The sequence below is a fragment of the Pseudophryne corroboree genome, chromosome 5, assembly GCF_028390025.1.
Source record: "Pseudophryne corroboree isolate aPseCor3 chromosome 5, aPseCor3.hap2, whole genome shotgun sequence".
Taxonomy (NCBI): domain Eukaryota; kingdom Metazoa; phylum Chordata; class Amphibia; order Anura; family Myobatrachidae; genus Pseudophryne; species Pseudophryne corroboree.
The window spans coordinates 497,300,254-497,323,365 of NC_086448.1; the positions used below are offsets into that span (position 1 = coordinate 497,300,254).

General features: G+C 43.5%; 1 protein-coding gene across 5 annotated transcripts in view; it reads right to left on the reverse strand.

Moving 5' to 3' along the window:
* The window catches only part of PIGN (phosphatidylinositol glycan anchor biosynthesis class N), a 666,839-nt gene that overhangs the window by 287,092 nt on the left and 356,635 nt on the right, over window positions 1–23,112 (reverse strand). For all 5 annotated transcript variants that reach the window (XM_063922983.1, XM_063922980.1, XM_063922979.1 and 2 more), the window contains 3 exons: window positions 13,777–13,876; window positions 12,430–12,522; window positions 3–94 (listed from right to left, as the gene is read on the reverse strand). In XM_063922983.1, coding sequence (XP_063779053.1) covers window positions 3–94; window positions 12,430–12,522; window positions 13,777–13,876 — 285 coding nt within the window. The remainder of the gene's footprint in view (window positions 1–2; window positions 95–12,429; window positions 12,523–13,776; window positions 13,877–23,112) is intronic.

Here is a 23,112-nt window from a genome sequence, read left to right on the forward strand (position 1 = left end):
ACACCAGACTGATGTTGGGCTCCCTTCCAACAACAGGCATCAAGGGAAACACTGCCAGCAGCAAGCACAAGAGAACCCAACTCACAACTGTTATCTGCAAAGAAAGAAAAAGAATAAAGTAAATATCGGTAGCAGCACTGTGGTAGATCATGTACACTAGAAAAGAGACTGAACACAAAATCAATTCCATGGTTTCCTATGCACATTTCTGTAACTTAAATCCACTACAGAAGCTAGCTGAACTGAGAAAATTTGATATGCACACAGTAAAAGGCTTCTAGAATATTCAAAATCGTTTAACGGCATCACTGCGGAGTGCTTTCTCACCCCTGTCCTGAGTCCATTTTTCAATGTTCCATAACTAATATCCCAAATAATTTTATGCAATAACCACACAAATTACACTGTTTGTTTTTTTGCAGAAGACATTGCATTTTCTGAAAATACCAGTAGTCCTATTGTTCTCTCTAACAGGTCATATAAAATGTCACCAAAATGGGCAAACAAGTGTTTTTTTTTTTTAATTTAAGGCCGAAACTTTTTTTTTAACGTTAGAAAACCTATCACATTAAATGAGAGGACAACTTTATTTGACACAAGTGACGTTGATCTGGGCTTTAAATCCCCATCCCTAAGACAATGGCTACTACAGGGCACATTGTTTAAAAGAGTGGATTCCCTTCTTTGAAAAAGGGTAGTCCCACATGTGTCAGTACCGGGAAGATACAGCACAATGTACCCTCCCCATCAATGAAAATGTCCTTCTTCCATACCGCAGGGGCCTGATTCAGGTCAGGCTGTAGTAGCGGGGTATGCCTTAAAGTACCTATGTTCTGAACTTTGCACATGTACTGGACCCATACTGCGACATCGGTTGCACTATGGCATCAGACTGTCAGGGTGGGGATTGGACAATGATGGCCTTCATTATGTCAAAACGGAGGTGTGTTGCCACTGTTGCGGGGAGGGCCAGGATCTCCATCCAAGAACGGAGACTTCCTGGTCTCCCGTTGTTGCTGCAGCAGCTGGCTTGCATGTCCCCATGATTCACACAGCCTAGCCAATGGTGTAGCAGATGGTACGATACTGTGTCCTAGGATGCAGCTCGGATCAATAAAACATGCAGGAGGCATAACCATATTAGTGCTGCTGTTGCTGCTGCTTCCACATCCGAATCAGGGCCATCATCTGGTGAACACCATCCAATAAGTTGTTGAGTGAATGCATACTTTGTGTGCCACCCATGACAGGTTTCATGGTGATAAGGAATGTAGTGCCATCATGTCCATAAAAGGAAAATGTATGTACTGTATGTGTGGGGTAAAACTGTCTGATCAACTCACAGTGGGGGTCATTCAGGTGCGGTTGGTTTAGCTATCACTGCTGCTTCCTTGAAGGCAGAGGGTGGTAGATAGGCCTGTTAGGTCTCATATGGCAGTATTCGGGTGCCTGTATCACCTTGTTTCAAATCTGGCCTGGTCTCCGAGCAAGCTCTAGGATCATATATGATCATCATATAAGGCTTGAAGTTGCTGGTTGCCTGGCTAGGACTGCCTGTGCTGGAAGATGTTGGACTGGTGCATGCTGTGCTAAATGCTGAGCTGGGATCAGTAGTTCCGTAGAGTTTAAAAAAAGAACAACTGAGCTGACTGAACTGGAAGTGGTAGCAAATATACACTGTGTTGAATAGAACAGGCTGGGAACAGAACTGCTAAGGGAGCTTTATTAGTCAGACTGAGTAGCTGGGAGCAGTAGTGCTGCAGAGGAAGCTCTATTAGTTAAACTGGACTGGAGTTGTGGAAGCAGTGGTGCTGAGGGGCAGTGCAGAGCTGGAAGCTCTATTAGTCAAACTAAACAGGAGCTGCTGAGAGCAGAGGTGCTGTGGTGCAGATCAGAGCAGGAACTGATTGACAGGTTCTCAGAAGCTGGAAGCTGATCAGAGTGATCTGGAGCCAAGACACGCTGGGGTATTGTGTTGTTGCACTGGATACAGGAAGCACATTTACAGGGAGTGCTGAACATGGATTGAAGGACATAGTCATGGGACTAGAACTACATCCACGATTGGCTAGAATGCAGTCAGGTGACGCTTTCCAAAATGGCGGCACCCAGGGACCGAGGGGCGGGAGATTAGTTAGAGTGAACGCCAGTACCAAGTACAGCATAGAAGGAGAGAAAACTCTGAACCGTCATGTGAATCAGCGCATGAGCCTGGACGCTGATTCCTGACATATTATTTCTGCCTCAGTCTTGTGAATACTGTTTATGTTTTAACCAAGCGCTAATGTCTATATGAGTCCAATATTAGGGATCCGGTCAGGATCCTGGTGGTCGGGATAACGGCAGTCAAAATCCTGGCACGGGTCAAAATGGATGCAGACACCGGAATACGACTGCCAGGATCCAGAACGAATGTGAACCGGGACGCCAGGCAGGTAAGATGCGGGTGGGGGAGGAAATGGAGGTTTAGGCTGCGAAAGGAGGGTTAGGATTAGGCTGCGGGTAATGGAAGGTTAGTGTTAGGTTGCGGGTTGTGGAGAGGGGTGGGTTAGTTTTAGGCACCCCCAGGGAGGTTTAGATTTAAGGGGGATTGGGGTCAGGTAACTATATTTAGGCTGCAGGGAGTGGGTTAGGATTAGGCTGCATGTAATGGGCTTGCGGAGAGGGGGGGGGTTAGGTTTAGGCACCCCAGAGAGGGTAAGATTAGGTTGCGGGGGAGGTAAGGTTTGGCTTAGGCTGCGGGAAGGGGGGTTAGATTTAGGCACTACCGGGGAGGGTTAGAGATAGGCTGCGGGGAGGCAGGGTTAGGCTGCGGGGAGGGTGGGTTAGTGGGCATTAGAGTCAGATAACTATAATTACATTCCCGAGTAAGGGATTAAAATCATCGGGATGCCACGGTCGTTCTTCTGTCCAATGCCATCCTGAACTCCGAAATTTCCTACCAAACGCCAATATTACATTAGCTAAAATTCACTTAAACTTAACAACTGCGGGGGCGTGGCCTGACCGGAGAGACGGCTGGAAGCAGGAAAGCAGAGCTCCTGCTAAAACCATTTAGTTCCCCAGCTATAAGCAACACTGCTGACCCCTTCCTACCTCTGCAGTACCCCCTGTTGCTCTGGTTACCTGGGCGCTTGGTCGCGGAGCCGGGAGACCGTTTTTACGGTCTTTGCGGGTTGGGGCCTGTGCCGGAGCCGCGGGCTAAATTTTCAATCAAGGCCCGACAAGAAGCTCCGTAGGCGGTGCGGGAGCCGGAGCGGCCTGCAGCGGCCGGAACGTCTGGACCCCCTCACCCCTGTGTGCCGCGAGACCTCTGGGACCCCTCTGTGACAAGGCTGGTGCGGCGTCCGAGGCCTGCTGATACCCGGCGCCCGAAGAGAGAAGAGACGGAGGACCCGTGAGGCCGCACTTCCGGTCCTGCAGCAGCGCGGCTCTCTCTCCCTGCCAGACGCGGACTCTTGGTGAGGTGGCAGTCTCCCCTCCAGTCTCCTCTCTGCAGTCTCCTCTCTATACCCTTCTCCCCCTGACAATATAAGCTGCTGCAGTTAGTGGGGATTGCAGGGATCTGTGCAATTGGGGAGCCCTATACGCCCCACAGTTAAAGGGGAGGGCTGGAGGAGATCAACTGGCACACTAACATTACAGACCTACTAAGCCTCACTTCCCTCCATCCCCAGCTGGTCAAATCCTTCCACCGAGCTGGCCAACTTCCAGATTACACTGCGGAGAAAAGGGAATATAACATCACTATTGATTCTCAGAAGCGGTGCTGTTTCTCCAGTCTGCTGCCACAAAGTGAATTACATCCACTACCCCCCTCTTGTCGCCACGTATGTGAGAGGTGAGAACGACTAATCCATTACTTACTGATTACTCTTTCGTGGGCGTGCTCATACGGCGATGCCGCTGGCCGGATTGCCATTATAATTGATATATTACACCACTGAGTATATTTGCCACGCTCTCTAAATCAACCTGCTCGCCCTCCTGCATAGATTGGCGACATCAAATTTATACCCGGTTGACACAATTACATCCCGTTGACAACTTGGCGAACTGCGCCCATCCTCAGTTTGCCTGTAGTCGACACATTTCGCAGCATTATGTGAACTTGCACCACCAGCAGTTGTGATGTAGAATTCTGCACTCTTGCATGACCAAAGGCATACCATCCCACCTATCCGACCCTCATGAGCTCATAATTACTACTATGGACAAATTTTTAAGTTCTTCTGCACCAAAACCACAAAGAAATAGAAGTGGAAATAAACGCAGGGAGCCGAGCCCCGTCTCTCCGCCGCTGTCTTTCAACCCTGTCGGTTTCAACGACGAAGTTGAATCATCACCTACCATGCCCCCAAAAGCTCCCCCCGCTCCTCCTTCCTATTTGGAAATAGTGAAAGCAATCAAGGAAACCGTGGAACCGTTACTACAAGCACAGGCGGACAAATTTATGACTGCGGTATCAGACCTTAAATCAGAGCTTGGGTCTGTGACTCGCAGAATCTCCGTGAATGAGAATAGGATTGGAGCCAATTTCAAAGAAATCGAAGATCTCAAGGAACAGGTCGTATCTTTAACATCTTCACGCCAACATATGATGATGAAGATAGACGACCTGGAAAATCGCTCGAAACGTAACAATCTGAGAATTGTGGGCCTTAAAGAGTCACTGAAAGGCCCTGATCTTCTAAAGTTTTTACTCTCCGACCTCCCAGACCTCCTAGGCATCCCGGAAGACCTGTCTTCGATGGAGATTGAGCGAGCTCATAGACTGGGTCCGCCACGCGACTCTAACCAAACCAGACCCCGCCCGGTTATCTTTAAATGCTTAAACTTTAAACATAAAGAACTGATGTGGTCTGCGGCGCGAAGCCGGGGCCCACTTCACTGGGATGGACAACGGCTGTTTCTCTTCCAGGATTATTCCGCAGAAGTCTCTAGAGCCAGAAGAGAAATGTCTCCATTATGCTCTCACCTAGTGAAAAGCGGTATACGATTTGCCCTACTTTACCCTGCGCGGCTGCGCATTTTCACCCCGCAAGGTCCGAAAGATTTCACTTCAGTGGACTCAGCTAAGGAATTTATGACGGAGCTGGAAGGATCCATGCGGTCACCCTCAGCCTCACACTCGTCTCCTCCAAGCAGAGACGACGATAACAGTTGAACTTGATTTCAGGTCTTAGTTCAAATTATTAGGTAGATCGATATAGTTGATGTTTCTCTTCTATTGCGGGGTGGATTTGATTTGATTTGATTTAACTGCTACCGGGTTAATTTAGTTATCACTCCATTCTCTTTATATAAGGGTCATAAAGATGTTTCTAAAGTTCATTCTAGGTATTGCCTGTTGGTTATGCTGTTATTCTCTTTTTTTTTTTTTTATTGATGTTCTACATTGCAGCGAGCCCATGCAGACAGTATATACTGATGTATACTGGTGGGAACGCTCCCATATGTTGTTCTTGTCTTAACCTCTATGTTTACTTTCTTCTCTACTTTCTGACTATTTCTTTTTTCTTCTCTGCTCCTCCTTCCCTGAAGATGCTTAGCTGGTGGGGGTGGGAACAGTCTGTGTCCATGATATTCTGGATTACTTATATAAGGAGGCTTATTGTCTCAGGACCTGATAAGGCCCTTATGTGTTCTCCTACTGGTGGTATAAATGTCACAACTTAACATAATATCGTGGAATGTCAGGGGTATTAATTCTCCTATTAAACGGAGACGTATCCTTACCTACTTAAATAAAATAAAAGCGGATGTCTCTATGCTTCAGGAGACACATCTGACCCCCGCTGAACACGCTAAACTCACCATGCTTAGACAAGAAGTCGTAGCTTTTTCTTCATTCACCTCTAAGGCGAGAGGGGTTGCGATCCTCATTCGTAAGGGGGTGGCCTTTGACGTACACCATCAGATTATTGACTCTCTGGGTAGATACATTGTCCTAGATATAACTTTGGAGGGCACCAGACTGACCTTGTGCAACGTTTATGCCCCAGCTGTCTATGATAAATCATTCTATCTAGAAATAACAAATATTCTCCGCCCATATTCGCATACCTCCCTTATTATTGGAGGAGATATGAATATGGTGTCCTCTCTGGTCTTGGACAAGAAGAGTGCCTCGTCTCAGAGGACCCGACTTCCCAAGATCAACCTAGGTTACATGTCTGCACAACTGGGACTGATTGATATATGGCGTCTTCATAATCCCGTAGAATTGGAATATACTTACTACTCTTCAACCCATAATTCCTTTTCACGTATTGATTATTTTTTCATTTCCACTGATCTGTCCACCAGGATCATTGAGGCAACTATCAAGCCCATATCCATCTCAGACCATGCCCCTATATCGATAGTACTACAGGGTAGACTCACTTTAGGTACTAATTCCCATTGGAGATTCCCTGCTAAGATGGCGGCTTCTCCAGACTTTAAAACTATGCTGACGACATCCTGGGAATCTTACGCACTTAATAACTCTAACCACGCGTCTGATCCTGCATTGTTTTGGCAGACAGCCAAAGCTGTCTTACGAGGAGACATAATAGCATACATGGCGAAATATAGACGAGAACAAGACTCCGCATACAGGACGGCACAGTCCGAACTCACTTCCTCATTTCAAAAGTTTAAATCCTCACCCACACTATCTAACAAGCAGAAATATAGAGACGCTAAGACTCAATTTGATCACACTCTGACACAAATGGATAATAAATTCCTTATTGCAGGGAAATATAAATTTTTTCAATATGGAGATAAGCCTAGCCGAATGCTTTCCAATCTGCTTAAATCTGATAAGGGGCCCCAACATGTAACTGCTCTGAAAGACCCTTCCTCTGGTATACAATCTGAAGGAAAGGCGATCACAGATATTTTTCACTCCTTTTATACCGATCTTTACTCACACAGTGACATCGAACAACCTACTAAAAACTCCTTTTGGGAAAAAATACAACTGCCTCAGATCTCCCCAGATCAGTCAGACTCTCTCATGGCCCCTGTCACTGTCATTGAAGTGACAGAGGCTATTAAAAACCTTAAACCACTGAAAACCCCGGGCCCAGATGGTTTATCCGGAGAATTCTTTAAATTGCTCTCTCCTAAAATAGTGGACTCTCTAACGGCCTTTTTTAATTCTATTTTTTCCAACCTTACTATCCCACAGTATTTCAACTCGGCCTTGCTTCGAGTTATACCCAAACCTGGTAGAGACCCGTTACTCCCGTCCTCTTATCGCCCTATCTCCTTGCTTAATGTAGACTACAAACTGTTTACTAAACTGTTGGCAGATCGCCTAAAATTTATCCTGCCTGAAATGATTCATGAAGACCAAACCGGTTTTATCTCAGGCAGACATTCTGTAACCAATATCCGTAAGGTTCTGACAGTTATACAGTCCCTGAGCGAGGAGGAGACGGGTGATCCCAACTTCCTATTGTCTTTAGACGCCGAAAAGGCGTTTGATCTGGTGACGTGGGACCACCTGTTTGAGACACTCCAACGCTTCGGATTTCCTGACAGATTTATAGCCGTTATACGCACTATCTATCATAATGCATCTACACAAATTTTCACAAACAGATATCTATCACGGCCCCTAATGATCCATAGGGGGACTAGACAGGGATGCCCCTTATCCCCTCTGCTTTTTGCGGCTGCATTGGAACCACTGGCCATAGCACTGAGACAATTACCAACCTTTTCGGGGATCTCGGTAGGAGAAAGAGAAGTTAAACTTGGATTATTTGCAGATGATATGATTTTATTTGTTTCCAACCCCCGTACTTCGATACCAGCTATTTTCGACACCATACACTGTTTTAGTACCTTTGCTGGCTACCGTATAAACACACATAAATCTGAATTACTCCCACTGACTAACATAAAAGACCCCCACATCTATACTGATTTCGCTTCTCAATTTACGCTGACCCCTACTAAACTAAAATACTTGGGTATTTATATCCCTTCAGAACTCTCCCGGCTGTATACATTCAATTACACTCCCATTATCCAACAAATCAAAACACGATTAGAAACCTGGAAAGATCTTAAACTTTCTCTACTAGGCAGAATAGTCGTGATAAAATCCGTTATATTCCCTAAACTGGCATATTTGCTCCAAATGCTCCCTGTCACGATTACTAAACAAGACTCCCTACTCTGCTCGCAAATATTTTCAAAATTTATATGGAAAAACGCTAAACCTCGCATGCCCAAAGCCCGAACTTATATTAACAAACGTAAAGGTGGTCTGAGTATGCCCAATGTGACGATGTTTGCTAGAGCAGCACTATTTAAATTTGCCTCAGACTGGCTGCTCCGATCAGATCTATCTACGTACCTGGAATTGGAAGAAGCATTGTTTTTCCCTTACTCCCCAGCAGCGTTGCTTCACACACCACTCTCCAAAATACCCCAAAAACTAAAGACTAATATTCTGTTTTGGGACACTTATAGGGCCTGGATCTCCATTCATAAATTGTTCCATACTAACCCCTTTGAGTCACCGTATATTCCCTTATGGGGCAACCCTAATTTCCCCTCCTCCTTAGACAATCGACACTTTTACACGTGGAAAGGTAAAGGAATTTGTTCTATCAGGGATGTCTTTGATCCTGGTGGCCAGATGCTCTCCTTTCAGCAACTACGTGACAGATTTTCTTTGCCCCACACTAATTTCTTTATGTATCTCCAAGCGCGCCACTACATTACCTCCCTAGGTGACCCCCTGGGTAAAAAGGCCTCTCCTCGAACAATACTCGATACTCTCACGTTTTGTAGACATAACCCATTCAAAATTCGTTATCTATATAGTGACCTGATTGAGGTGTCAGCCCCCTCTTGGTCCCCTCTCTCTGCTTCATGGCGGCGGGAACTCCCGGAGGCACCCGCGATGGACGAGATGTCTAAGAACACTGAACTGGTCCTCAAAGCTCTAAAATCCGCCACACTACAGGAAATACATTTAAGAACTTTAAACAGGATGTATATAGCCCCCTCTCAAAGACAACACTTCCGCCCTGGTGAGACGGGTAGTTGCCCTAAATGTGGAGAGAGTGGAGCATCCCTCACGCACAATTTTTGGTTATGTGGGAAAATCAAACGGTTCTGGCGTAAGTTTCTCCAATATCTATCCCGTTTACTTAAATTACCCCTTCCAGAAGAGGTGGGCCCGTTGCTGTTCGCGGACTTTTCATCCTGGTTGTCGCAGTTTGACCTTGCCTCTATGATCCCGCTACTGACTGTGATGGTCACGGTGGCGAGACAGGTGATACTGAGACACTGGATATATAAAACTGCTCCATCAATGGGAGAATGGGAATCTGCCTTACTAGATATACTGTTTTGTGAGAGGCGAATGGCCACTTTTCAAATTGAAAATGGAGTGAAGCTTTTCCACAAAAAATGGGGAACCTATATAGAGACTTTACCCCTAGACAGGCGTGAATGTATCTGGAAGGTATTCCGCGACACTACATGGTATTGGACTAGTCGGATAGTGGGAACCATTACTTGACCACAGGTGGGATGAAAGATGGATTTAAATGAGATGCCTAGTTTACAGCGTAGACACTCCTCATTAGGGATTAACATGGTATAATATTCACTCCAAACCCATGAGCTACTCTCCTTGCCCAGAATAAGGATTTGACCCCCCCCCCCCCCCCCGGCAACGAACGCTAACCATTTATGGTACCTCGGTACTAATGCTTTCTCTTTGCTCTCTAACATATCCTTTTCTCCTTTATTTCCTTTCTTTTTTCTTTCTTCCTTTCTCTTTCCTATCCCTACTTTCCCTCAACTGATGTGATATTTAACTCATTTGTTTGGTATGTTTCTTATTATTGGAGGAGGGGGTGCACGCGTGTCAAACGCCCTCCCACCCCCCCACCCCCCCTCCTGGTACTACTACTACCATTATTACTAGACAGCTGAGTTTGCATTATTTGATGTGAATTGCATCTATTTTTCTTCTCTTACAAAGAAAAACAAAAAACTGTACAGCCTTCAATCCTCTGTATTTTATTCATACTGGAATTTGACTGTATGTCACTGCTGAATAACCTTGTACTTTAAAATCTGACAATGTATGTTGTGACTTTATGGCTGTCTAATAAAGAAATATATTAAAAAAAAAAAAACTTAACAACTGCAGCTCACCATATGTGAGGTGTTAACCACACAGAAAAATACAAACTAAAAAAAAAAAAGCTTTGCTGTAGGACCCAACAACTTTTACTGAAATAGAACAATGGTATTTTACAAAACACAATAAAATAATATATTGAGCAATAAAACACTGTAATAGTCCTGGAAGTAACAAATGAATAAATAAAAACATGTCCTGTGAGCACACTGACAAAATATAAACCAGTTATTATACCAAGTTATGGATGATACATAGAAACATAGAATTTGTCGGCAGATAAGAACCACTTGGCCCATCTAGTCTGCCCCCTTTTTTTTTTTTTTTTTATATTATTTTTATCTCTAACCTTATTTGATCCTTATTTCTTTGTAAGGATATCCTTATGTCTATCCCATGCATGTTTAAATTGCTCTACTGTCTTAGCCTCTACCACCTCTGATGGGAGGCTATTCCACTTGTCCACTACCCTTTCTGTGAAATAATTTTTCCACAACTTTCACCTGAACCTCCCCCCCCTCCAGTCTCAGTGCATGTCCTCGTGTCCTATTGCTTCTCTTCATTTGGAGAATGTTTCCCTCCTGGACTTTGTTAAAACCCTTGATATATTTGAAAGTTTCTATCATGTCCCCCCTTTCCCTTCTCTGCTCCAAACTATACATATAGAGATTTCTTAGTCTTTCTGGGTATGTTTTGTGATGTAGGCCATGCACCATTTTAGTTGCCCTCCTTTGTACAGTTTCTAATGTATTAATATCCTTTTGAAGATATGGCCTCCAGAACTGAATACAGTATTCTAGATGAGGCCATACCAATGACCTATACAGTGGCATTCATATACTGAAAGGATTAGTAAACCAGTTCATACATGAAATATAAGCTCCTTTGGATCAGTATGAGGCACGTGTGTTTAAGCATCCAAAAGTCACACGCAATTTCTGACATAGGGGTAACTTTACCAAGATGGGAGTTCTATTTAAGATGGGATGTTGCCCATAGCAACCAATCAGATTCTACTTCTCATTTAGCTAGCACCTTCTAGAAGATAATACCTGGATTCTGATGCTACGGACAACTTCCCATCTTAAATAGAAGTCCCATTTTAGTAAATTTACACCATAGTCCAGAGCTGGCCAAACCAGTCCTCGAGATCTACCAACAATTCACATTTTCCGGACCACCTAGCTGGTGCACAGGTGTAGTCATTACTAATTAAGATGTGCTGCATTCATTCCTAACTGACAATTCTACAGATCTCCAGGAGGCCTGGAAAACATGAACTGTTGGTAGATCTCGAGGACCGGTTTGGTCAGCCCTGCCATAGTCAGTAGCATACAGTATATAGCAAATATACTGAGGGGGAGTTAGGTTTAGGCACCCCAGGGAGGGTTAGATTAGGCTGCTGGGGAGGGAAGGTTAGGCTTAGGCTGCGGGAAGAGGGGTTAGGTTTAGGTTCTACCGGAGTTAGAGTTAGGCTGCAGGGAGGGTTGCTGATGCTATGGAGGGTTGCTCATACTGATAGTCAGTAGCATACAGTATATAGCAGATATACAGATGGGTCCACGTTTATCTTGACCTTTAATAGGATTAACTGAGACTGGCCAGTTGGACTTAATCCCCTGCTGTAATGACTTATTCCCCTGCTGTATTGTTCTCTGTATTGTATTGCAGCTGAGAACAATAGATGAAGGGTTTATGCTAATAAGTCATGTAGTGCCTAGGTGCAGCAAACTAGTCAAGATAACCGTGGACCCATCTGTACGGTAAATTCTGTCACAAAATTAGCAGACACAGTATAGCAAACTCTATGGGCTGATGCACCCTGTTGTCTCTGGAGAGGCCTTATCCATATACTGGTTCAATGTGTCCCGACTCGAGGAAAGCTGGGGCCACTTAACCTGACTTTGTAACTTCCCTGCCCGTCAGAGCGCTTAGCAACAGTGTGGACAAACTTGTTAGGTCCTACAGCAGCGCTATCCTTATGTTTTATTTGACTGCCCATATTGACCCATGGCTGGTCAACTATTCATTTCAGTTTTGACCCTTTTGTTACAAAAACTGCCTGCTTGGAATTCCAGACCCTGGCCTACTTGACTCCTGTCTAGTTGTGGCTCCTCCTCATGGTTACTTGAATGTCTTGATATGTCATTAAAATCCTAATCCCTTACAATCTACACAACTGGACCATTAATTCCTACTGTTTGATTCCAGTCTCCTTCAGTTATTGATCAGCTATCCCTTATTGATCGTTACAAATATTATACCTTAGCTTGTGTCCACAACCTTGTCATCAATGGCCAGCATGCAAAAGCCACCAGACCACCTGTAAGCACTGAACGATAGAAGAAGCTGAGGACCTAATTAAATGGAAAAAAAACAAAAAAAAACAGAACAATTGTTATTTAAATTCCTATCATATAATAAAAAGAATCGTACCTAGTCTCACAATATACAGTTTCTCTTAATAAATTCAGTAGCAGCATATATCATTATAGCTTGCTTAATATAACCTATGTATTACCGATTTAAAATCTTTCTGGGTAGTTCATATCTGCTGGTTGTCAACTATTTATATAATCTTTTATTTAAAGGAGATTCAAAACAACATAACAAAGCCATACACAAACACACACTCCATACCGTACACCTTTTGAGTATTAGAGTTATTGAAAGCAGTGGATAGGAGCCACATCAGTAATGAGAACCTGTCACCTACATACAGATAGATCCACGTTTATCTTGGCCTCTTTGCTGCGCCTAGGCACACAATGGTTTATTTACATAAACCCTTCATGTCTCAGTTAATCCTATTAAAGGCCAAGATAAACGTGGACCCATCTGTACATGCTAACACGTTACTTTTACTGTGTGATTACAGATGAGATGTATACTTTGTTTTTGTATTCATTTATTTACATGTCTACATGAATATTATGTTCAAATAATCTCCTACAAGGCTGTTATGTCAGTTTGGAAGAAGATGGGTATACAAAGACTTGTACCCAATTAGATCAGGAGCACAATTATAAGGGGGCCACTAATCTGATGAAGCATTATTATTCCATTTAATACTGTACTGGCGCATGTAACTGTAGACTTTTGGGTTCTCTGGCATCTGGATATTGCTTTGAGATCTGTGGATTATTTCAGTTCTACTTTGTTTCAGTAACTTGTTTTGACTTTTTTTTAATACACTAATTGCATAGTATCTCACTTCTAATGTTTTAATTGACTGTGTATATACCTGCTCAGTATAACACACAACTGAAGTGGGAAATTCAGTGTAGTGATATAATCAATAAGCAACAACGTGCGCCCAAATACATCCCTACTATAACAGTAACCCAGCATTGCAGATTTTCCTGTGCACGAATTCTGGTGTTTGCATGGTGCCAAACGAACATTTGGAATGCCGTCTACTTGCAACAATCTCTACTAATTCAATACCACCCACAGAGATTTTGGTGGGCTACACAATTATGGTTCTCATTGGCTACACACATGTTGTTCCTATAGTACTGTCACTCCTCTATGTCAAAGGAGTATAATCTTTAATACTACAAGATCAACAGTAACAAATTAAAAGGTAACTGTATCTGCATTTTGCTCACCAATATTTCAATTCCCCCAAAAAACACAATAACATATCCCAGGGCTCCAAGTGGTGAAACAGTCATTAGATAACTTCTAAGTCTATGAAAAATCCAGAACCTAAATGGACAGAAAGAAAAAAACATAAACAAAACATTATACAGTATACACTTTGCTTAAATAATTACTACAAAATAGCACAATAACTCAAAAAAGTAGAAATGTGCCAACTGCTGAACGAAGTCTTTAAGATCACCTAGCGAAAGAGAGAGGCGAAACGCATTGGTGGTGTGGTGTTTTGGACTACCAACCATTTACCAGGGCCCAGACAAGAGAACTTTGGGGCCCCTTTTTTCATTATATTGGCTTTGGACTGTGCAAGATCTTCATGGTAGTGGAGGCTGCCACATGTTTATGGTTTGTAGTTTTATCCTGTATCAAATCTTTTTAACATATTAAATATATCCTTACTTTCTCGCATGAGTGTGATGTACTATTCTGTGAAGATGAGTCCTTCCTACCTCTATGATTGTTTGTTATCACCCAGTTTGTTATATCATTGTTATTTCCAATTGTAAAGCGCAACGGAATTTGCTGCGCTATATAAGAAACGGTTAATAAATAAATAAGAAATGAGTCGTACCTAGGAAAATCCAAGAAATTTCTATGAAAACATCCAAGATTTGCCATATGTAAGCCTTACTTTTTAGGGTATCTTGAACACGTGGTGAATAGTCTGTTGATATCTGGTACCACATAATAAAATAAAATATATCTTTACACATATGGGGAATGCACATTGATGTGAGCCCCTTTAAGATCCATTCCTTTTAATCACAGGGTGGCCTTCCATCAAAATAATATCTTCACCGTAGGAATTCTATCTACCTTTGATTGGGAAGATTTGGAACTTTGAGTGTGTGATTATATCTGGCAGTGACGTGCGGTGGGGTGAGGCAGGTGAGGCAGAGCCTTTCCTGTCGTACTAAAGTTTGTGCCATAGTTTTGACTGTATAAAGTATATGAAAAACATTAAGAATATGTTTGAAATATCTTCTTTGTATTATTCTAATAATTTATATAGTAAAAACACCTATGGTCTATCTTTTCCACACATCTCTGATCAAAACTCACCAAATTTCCAGCAGTATATACTGCTGCATCTGTGTATAATGCTCACGTGAACCCTTGGGCTCATATATTGAGCCGGATGTAATTAAGTCCTCTGGCCAGTGCTGCAGATTCTAAGCCAACATTTTTTAAAGCGGCAATCATTTACAAAGCATGTTTTTGCCTTGTACATGATTGTTGGAATAAAATAAAATTCAGAGTTTGGCCGGGTACCCGCACCAATGGCCAACTCGGACTTTATTACATCCGGCCTATCGTGTGTAAATCTGGATCTGGAGCTAGCCAGTGCCTCCTGAGCCATCTACCTTACCGCGCGTCCCTGATATTTGAATTATACCATACTATTAGAATTATTTGTTTCACTTATATGTTTGGAAAATACGATTCAGTGGAAAATACCGGGATAATTTGGAGAATTGGAAGAATGATCTGTGTGGTCTTTTGTATGAACTAGGACTACTGACTAAGTATACATCCCAACAGCGGAGCATGGAATTTCGGCCCTCATTTCCGAGTTGTTCGCTCGCAAGCTGCTTTTAGCAGCTTTGCACACGCTAAGCCGCTGCCTACTGGGAGTGAATCTTAGCTTCTTAAAATTGCGAACGAAAGATTCGCAATATAGCGAAAAGACATCTCTGTGCAGTTTCTGAGTAGCTCGAGACTTACTCGGCATCTGCGATCAGTTCAGTGCTTGTCGTACCTGGTTTGACGTCATAAACACACCCAGCGTTCGCCCAGACACTCCTCCGTTTCTCCAGCCACTCCCGCGTTTTTCCCAGAAATGGTAGCGTTTTTTCGCACACACACATAAAACGGCCAGTTTCCGCCCAGAAACACCCACTTCCTGTCAATCACATTACGATCACCAGAACGAAGAAAAAACCGTGAGTAAAAAACCTAACTGCATAGCAAATTTACTTGGCGCAGTCGCACTGCGGACATTGCGCATGCGCACTAAGCGGAAAATCGCTGCGATGCAAAAAAATTTACAGAGCGAACAACTCGGAATGACCCCCTTCACTTTTGTTCTATTATATTGTATCAACCCAGGGCCAGATTTATTAAGCTCGGTGAAGTGATAAATTGGAAGTTGATAAAGGACCAGCCAGTCAGCTCCTAACTGTAATTTTTCAAACCCAGCCTGTAACATGGAAGTTAGAAGCTGATTGGCTGGTACTTTATCACCTTCCACTTTATCACTTCACCGAGCTTAATAATCTGCCCCCCAGTTTGGTAACACTGGTTGGAATTGTAAACTGCTATTTTCAGTGCAGGGTTACACATTTTTGTACTGTAAAGTATTAATATGTTCTGTTTTGAAATGACACAGGTTTTCATTGGAAATGTGATTTTTAGAGGTAAATTAATAAACATCATAATAAACATCTTACACTGTTTATCAATAGCTAAATTGCCAATCTCATGTCCTATATAAACCATTTTCTACCTGTGCTGGATTACAGCAAGTGGTCAAACTAATTTTAATACAGTAGTCTGAAGCAACCCTTAAGCACAGCCATTAATTATCAGGTGTTTTAATGGCAAAAGTAAATGTTACTGGGTCTGAAATGTCTTCTAGCAATCGTCTAAACAGGATCAGTGGGCAAAGCTGAGCTAAGCAGAATTATGAGTATTTGGGCCCATGCCCTGTAGACACATTTGGTTAATAAGTCATACTGAACAAGCTTTCTCTATACAAGTTTTTTCATAAAGCCAGAAAAACTGCTAAAATTAAAAACAGAGAACAGCAATTCAAACAGATATTTTGTTTAGCTAGCTACTCAGTCTTAGGATCCTTCAAGATGTTGGGATTCTTGAATACGTCTTTAATGATTTTGATACGGGTTGATTAACAGGATGCGACAACTGAAGCTATCAATTTAAAATGTGCAAATATAAAAATCTAGATGGCAATGGTCAAATTAATGTTTATGCAAAACAGTAAACTGGTTTACGTTATCAAAATATCAGAAATAGTAAACATAATTATTTTTTCTTTTCTTATTTTCACTGATGTAACATAAAAATAAAAAAGATCTGGCGTTCATAGTATGGACTTACAGTAAATCAGAACGCAATAAAACTCTGTATGAAACAGCACATTTTTCATAAAACACATCTAATGTAATCCGCCCACCTGTACCAATCTCAGGGCTCTGTCCAGCTGCACTGTCCCATGAGTTGGCAGTGGGGGGTCTCAATCAACAAGCAGAGCAGAGGTGAACAGGTGTCAAATGCACAATTAATAAGTGACTGAAAGGGAGTAGAGAGAATTACCCCCCCCCCTCCCCCACCCAGCCTTACCCTAATCCTCCCCGGTGGTGCCTAACCTTTACCCTGCCTCCCTGCGGCCTAATACTAACCCTGCTCCCTTTGGTGCCTAACCCTAACCCCTCTTCTTAGTGCCTAATCCTGCCTCGGGCAGCTCATTTCTGACCCCCAACCCTCCTTCTGTAGCCTAAACCTAACTTTCCACCCCGCAGCCTAACCCTAACCCTCTCTGGTATACTTCCGATCGGGATGGCGGCAGTCAGTATTCCGGAACTGGCACTGTGATCGCTATCGGGATCCTGGTGTCGGCCTTGTGACCAGTGTCAGTATTCCGACTGCCGGCATCTCGATCGCTGGTATGCTGACTGGATCCCTATGTAGGTGCGTAGGTCCTGTGGAATGTGTTGATGTCTGATAGGCAGTGTTAATTGTCAAATAACATTTTTACTAAAAGTATTCATCAACTACAGTTTATATCAGGAGTATAATTAGACTAATAAAAACTGAGATCCACTGAATAAGTCTTAACCTAAACAAAGCAAACAAAAGCGACTAAGACTAAAACTAATGTAAAATCCTTGTCAAAATTAACACTGGAAGTAAGGTTTTACATTTTTAAAGAACAATTATGTGTTTTAGATGTTTTCAGATATTAAATATTACCTGCTGGGAAAGTAATAGGATTGTCCATTGCACTTGTTTGTTCTAACAAATTTAGGGCCTAATTCAGTAAGGATTGCAATTGCAAAGCTGTTTGCAGCAGCTTTGCAATTGCAATCCTTGGCAATGCAAATGAAGGAGGAGATGCATACCACCTCCTCCCTGCATTTGCAAAGCAATCGCATTATAGATGAACATTGTGAGTTTACTCAGGCTTGATGTCGCAGGTTGCTTTGTGAGGCCAAGGAAACTGCGTCCACGACGCACCCTTCAATTTTGGGTGGGTGTGGTATCACACACTTGCTATGAGCACCATACTATAGATTTACATTTACCTGGGTAGAGGAAAAGGTTATGGAGGGCTGCCTATTTCATTTTTATGTTTGCACTTATGGGCAGGGCCCTCCACGCTCTTGTGTGACCCCAATGCTGCGTAATCCTTCGCCTCTTCAGAGATTAAGACTCTGTTTGCTCGCTCATTGGTTGGATATAGGATAGCTGAACAGATGTGACTGTATATGCTCCTGCCTGATCCAGCAAGTTACCCTACTCCTGCCACTAATTCCACTACTTTCCTACCCAGTCTATGGTGTGATGTTTGCTACTTATGCTGATTACAGTATATCTGCTTTGATCCACTGTTGCATTTTGCATATTGAATTTATGCTATTATTCTGCGTGATAAAAGCCCTGGAATGGTGTGTGAGGACAGATATATTTGTCCTAGGTGTCTGACCTTTGTACTAAAAACCCCATGAAGGTGTTTATAAATAGTAGGGATGAGCAGGTTCGGATTTTGGAAATCCGAACCCCACCGAACACCCCCGATCCGAGTCGGGAACAGAGTCTGGCTCTGGTTTTCCCACCAGATTCGGTTCTCAGAACAAGGCAAAACATCATCATCCTGGTGTCAGATTCTCATGAGATCCAGACTTTGTAAATTTTGCGGCTCCCTCCCAGCCATCTTCACTCCAGTCCTGGAGAGTGTAGTGACAGGATGTGTTTCCTCAGTGTCTGTGTGGGAAAGTGGCATAGTGACCTGCTCTTTTGTATCATTCCAGTGGTGCTGTGTGGTGCTGCATCAGTCCAGTGGTGGTGTCTTGTGCTGCATCAGTCCAGTCACAGTGGTGGTGTCCTGTGCTGCCATAAGTCCAGTGGTGCTGCTGTATAAGTCCAGTACAGTGGTGCTGTCTTGTGCTGCATCAGTCCAGTGGTAGTGTCTTGTGCTGCATCAGTCCAGTGGTGGTGTCATGTGCTGCCATAAGTCCAGTGGTGCTGTTCTATAAGTACAGTCCAGTGGTGCTGTCTTGTGCTGCATCAGTCCGGTGGTGGTGTCTTGTGCTGCCATAAGTCCAGTGGTGCTGCTGTATAAGTCCAGTCCAGTGCTGCTGCCGTATAAGTCCAGTCCAGTCGTACTGCCGTATAAGTCCAGTGGTGCTATCCTGTGCTGTATATTATTTACTCCAAATAAAGGGGTTATTAATATTTAATCCAAATAATTTTTACAGGGTTTGCCCTGTGTGTTGTAGTGGTACGCTCTCCTGTGCTGCATATTATTATAATAACTCCAAACAAAAGGGTTATTATCCCCCAAAAATGTACACGTTTTTCTGGGTGTGTGTGGTTTAGGGGTATGCTCTCCTGTGCCGCATATTGTTATATAACTCCAGAAAAATAATGGAGAACAAAAATTTGGAGGGTAAAATAGGGAAAGATCAAGAACCACTTCCTCATAGTGCTGAAGCTGCTGACATTAGTCATTACATAGGTGATGAAATGCCATCAACGTCGTCTTCCAAGGCCGATGCCCAATGTCATATTAGAGGGCATGTAAAATCCAAAAAGCCGAAGTTCAGTAAAATGACCCAAAAAAAAGAAATTTAAATTGTCTGAGGAGAAACGTAAACTTGCCAATATGCCATTTACGACACAGAGTGGCAAGGAACGGCTAAGGCCCTGGCCTATGTTCATGGCTAGTGGTTCAGCTTCACATGATGATGGAAGCCCTCATCCTCCGGCTAGAAAAATGAAAAGAGTTAAGCTGGCAAAAGCACAGCAAAGAACTGAGCATTCAAAGATGGTATCACAAATTCCCAAGGAGAGTCCAAGTGTGTCGGCAGTTGCGATGCCTGACCTTCCCAACACTGTACGTGAAGAGGTGGCTCCTTCCACCATTTGCACACCTTCTGCAAGTGCTGGAAGGAGCACCCACAGTCCACTTTCTGATATTCAAATTGAATATGTCACTGTGAAGTACACCAGGATGAGGATGGGTGTAGCTTGCACTGAGGAGGAAGTTGACAAGGAGGATACTGATGGTGATGTGGTTTGTTTAAATCAGGCACCGGGAGAGACAGTTGTTGTCTGTGGGATGAATAAGCCCATCATCATGCCAGGGCAGAAGACCCAAAAATCCATCTCTTCGGTCTGGAATTATTTTGATCCAAATCCGGACAACTACTCTACTGTCTTGCCATATGTACCTTATGTAAAGGTGTAATAAGTATGGGTAAGAACGTTAACCACCTAGGAACATCCTCCCTTATACTTCACCTGCAGCGCGTTCATAAAAAGTCACTGTCAAGTTCAGGAACTGTGACTAAGACCATAAGCAGTCCAGGGACACCTAAATCCCTTTGTCCTGTTGTATCCAAGCACCTGCAAACCACACCAGCAACTCCCTCCTCAATCTGGATTAGAAGTACAGTAGTCCTGCAGTCCATGTCACTGGCATGACTGACTCCTCTCCTATCCAGAATTCCTCAGGAGGATGCTACATTGCTACTCCTACTGCTGCCGCTGATGCTGTTGCTGCTGGGTGTTGTTCATCATCCCGGAGAGGACGTTGAAACACCACCACTTCTTTCACTTAGCAATTGACCGTCCAACAGTCCTTTGCAAGGAGGATGAAGTACAACAGCAGTCATCCTGTTGCAAAGCGGATAACTGAGGCCTTGACGGCTATGTTGGTACTACACGTGCGTCCAGTATCCGCCATTAGTGCAGTGGGATTTAGACAATTGAAGGAGGTAGTGTGTTCCCAGTACCAAATCCCATCTAGATTCCACTTCACTACGCAGGCTATACCGAGAATGTACAGAGACGTCAGAAAAAGTGTCCTCAATGTCCTAAAAAATGTGGTTAACCATGGACATGTGGACAAGTGGAACAGGGCAGACTAAGGACTATATGACTGTGACAGCCCACTGGGTTGATGTATCGCCTTGCGCAGCAACAACAGCAGCGGCACCAGTAGCAGCATCTCAGAAACACCAGCTCGTTCCAAGGCAGGCTACGTTGTGTATCACTGGTTTCAGTAAGAGGCACACCGCCCACAACCTCTTGTGTGCCGAAGACTAGAGTGCCAGCAAACACTCTTGAACCTGCCCTGCCATCACCTAAAGCAAGAGATTGTAACGCGGTGGAACGCGACCCTCTATATGCTTCAGAGGATGGAGGAGCAGCAAAATGCCATTCAATCCTATACATCCACCTATGACATAGGCAAAGGAGGGGGTATGCACCGGACTCAAGCGCAGTGGAGATTTATTTCCATGTTGTAACCACAAACACAAGAGAGGTGTTATTCACACCCCAACTCCCGGCGCAATTAATTAATTTAATTGTTTAACTTCAGCTGCACACATTAAAGGATTAGCTAAATCCTCAAACAGTTGTATTAAAGAAAAAGGAAAAACAATGGTGCGCTTAAATTTAAACCATTTGTAATTATTTATATATATATATATCAGTAGGTGTCCGCTTTCACTCACCACCGAAATAAACAACAGAGAGTCTGCCTTGATTTATATATAATTATTTTACTCAAATAAAATGACACACATACATGAATAACTAAAATTCTGTATATTCCACACACTATAATAGAAGGCAGATAGAATCCACTAATACTGAAAGAGCTTGGCAGCAACAGTATAGTTGTATTATTGGCAACAGTGTATATGAGTGACACTAAACAGACTTATCCAATCTGTTACATCCAATTGTGTCACAATGAATATAAGTACTGTAACAACTGCCAATATGTATCACATGCAAGTCTCTCACATCCTCCTGCTACTGGCGTCCCAGTGCAGAGGATTGATTGCTGAATTACTACCCGACCTGCGGGAATGTCCAGTATGAGAATGCACGCACCCGGAGGAATACAGATTCTGTATAGCTTCAAACTGTAATGCTTACCGCCGGTGAGTAGTTTGTTAATTTCAGTCCTGGCGGGCAGGTGGATCGGTATGATACCAGTACACTGTTTGCAGTGTGACCGCTGAAATATTGCACTCTCAGGTCCTGGCAAGCGGACAACGGGAGCTCCAGTCAGCGTCTCAGATGTAACCACCGCTTGTAGTATGACCGCTGGAGATAGCACACTCTCAGGTCCTGGCAGGCGGACAGCGGGTTTTTCTGATCAGCGTCTGAGATAGAGCCGCCGCTTGTACTAAGACCGCTGGAGGTAGTACACTCTCAGGTGCTGGCAGGCTGACAATCGGGAACTCCGGTCAGCGGCTCAGTGCGTGTGGATCCTTCCGTCAGTGTGTGGTCAGACAGACAGGGAGATGACGTCAACGCGTTTCGTCCCGGGACTCGGGACTTCCTCAAGACTCTTGAGCCTTTTGTGAACCTTGAAAAAGACCCCAGCACGGGGTGGAAACGCGTTGGTTATCTTCCCAACAAGCTGAAGGACTGACATAAGAACCGGTATCCAGTAAGAACTATACGTATGTGGTGGGATTATCCGGAAATCTCTGTACCATCTCCCATGCGCTTTTAGAACTGCTTAACCTCAGTTCTAAATGATCCGGTAATTAGCCTGTCTTTCTTGTGCTGCTTGGAGGGAAATTGTGCAATATCTGACCTTTGTTCTTTTAATGTGTGCTTTATGTGTAATTAATTAAAACGTTATTTCACTATATGCACTTTATATTTATCTTTTACAAATAATACCCGTGAGTGACGGAAGCTTGTGGAAAGACAAACATCACCAGGAATAAGAAGCGCTAGTTAAGTCTCAGTCTCCACTTTTCTATTTTGTTTTGCACTTTGTGGGTGAGGGGTGAAGGAAACCTCCAGGAGCCTTTGAGACATTACCAGCTGCTATATATTGCGCACGATTTATTCCTATCTTTTTGCCTCCGCAGCCATTAACCTTGTCAGCGGTAAGTGTAGGAGATTACTTCAACACAATGTGGAGAAGATGATGTTCATCAAAATTAATTATCAGTTCTTCCAGGAAGACCAGCCTCCAGAAAGTACAGAGGGACCTGTGGTGGTGGATT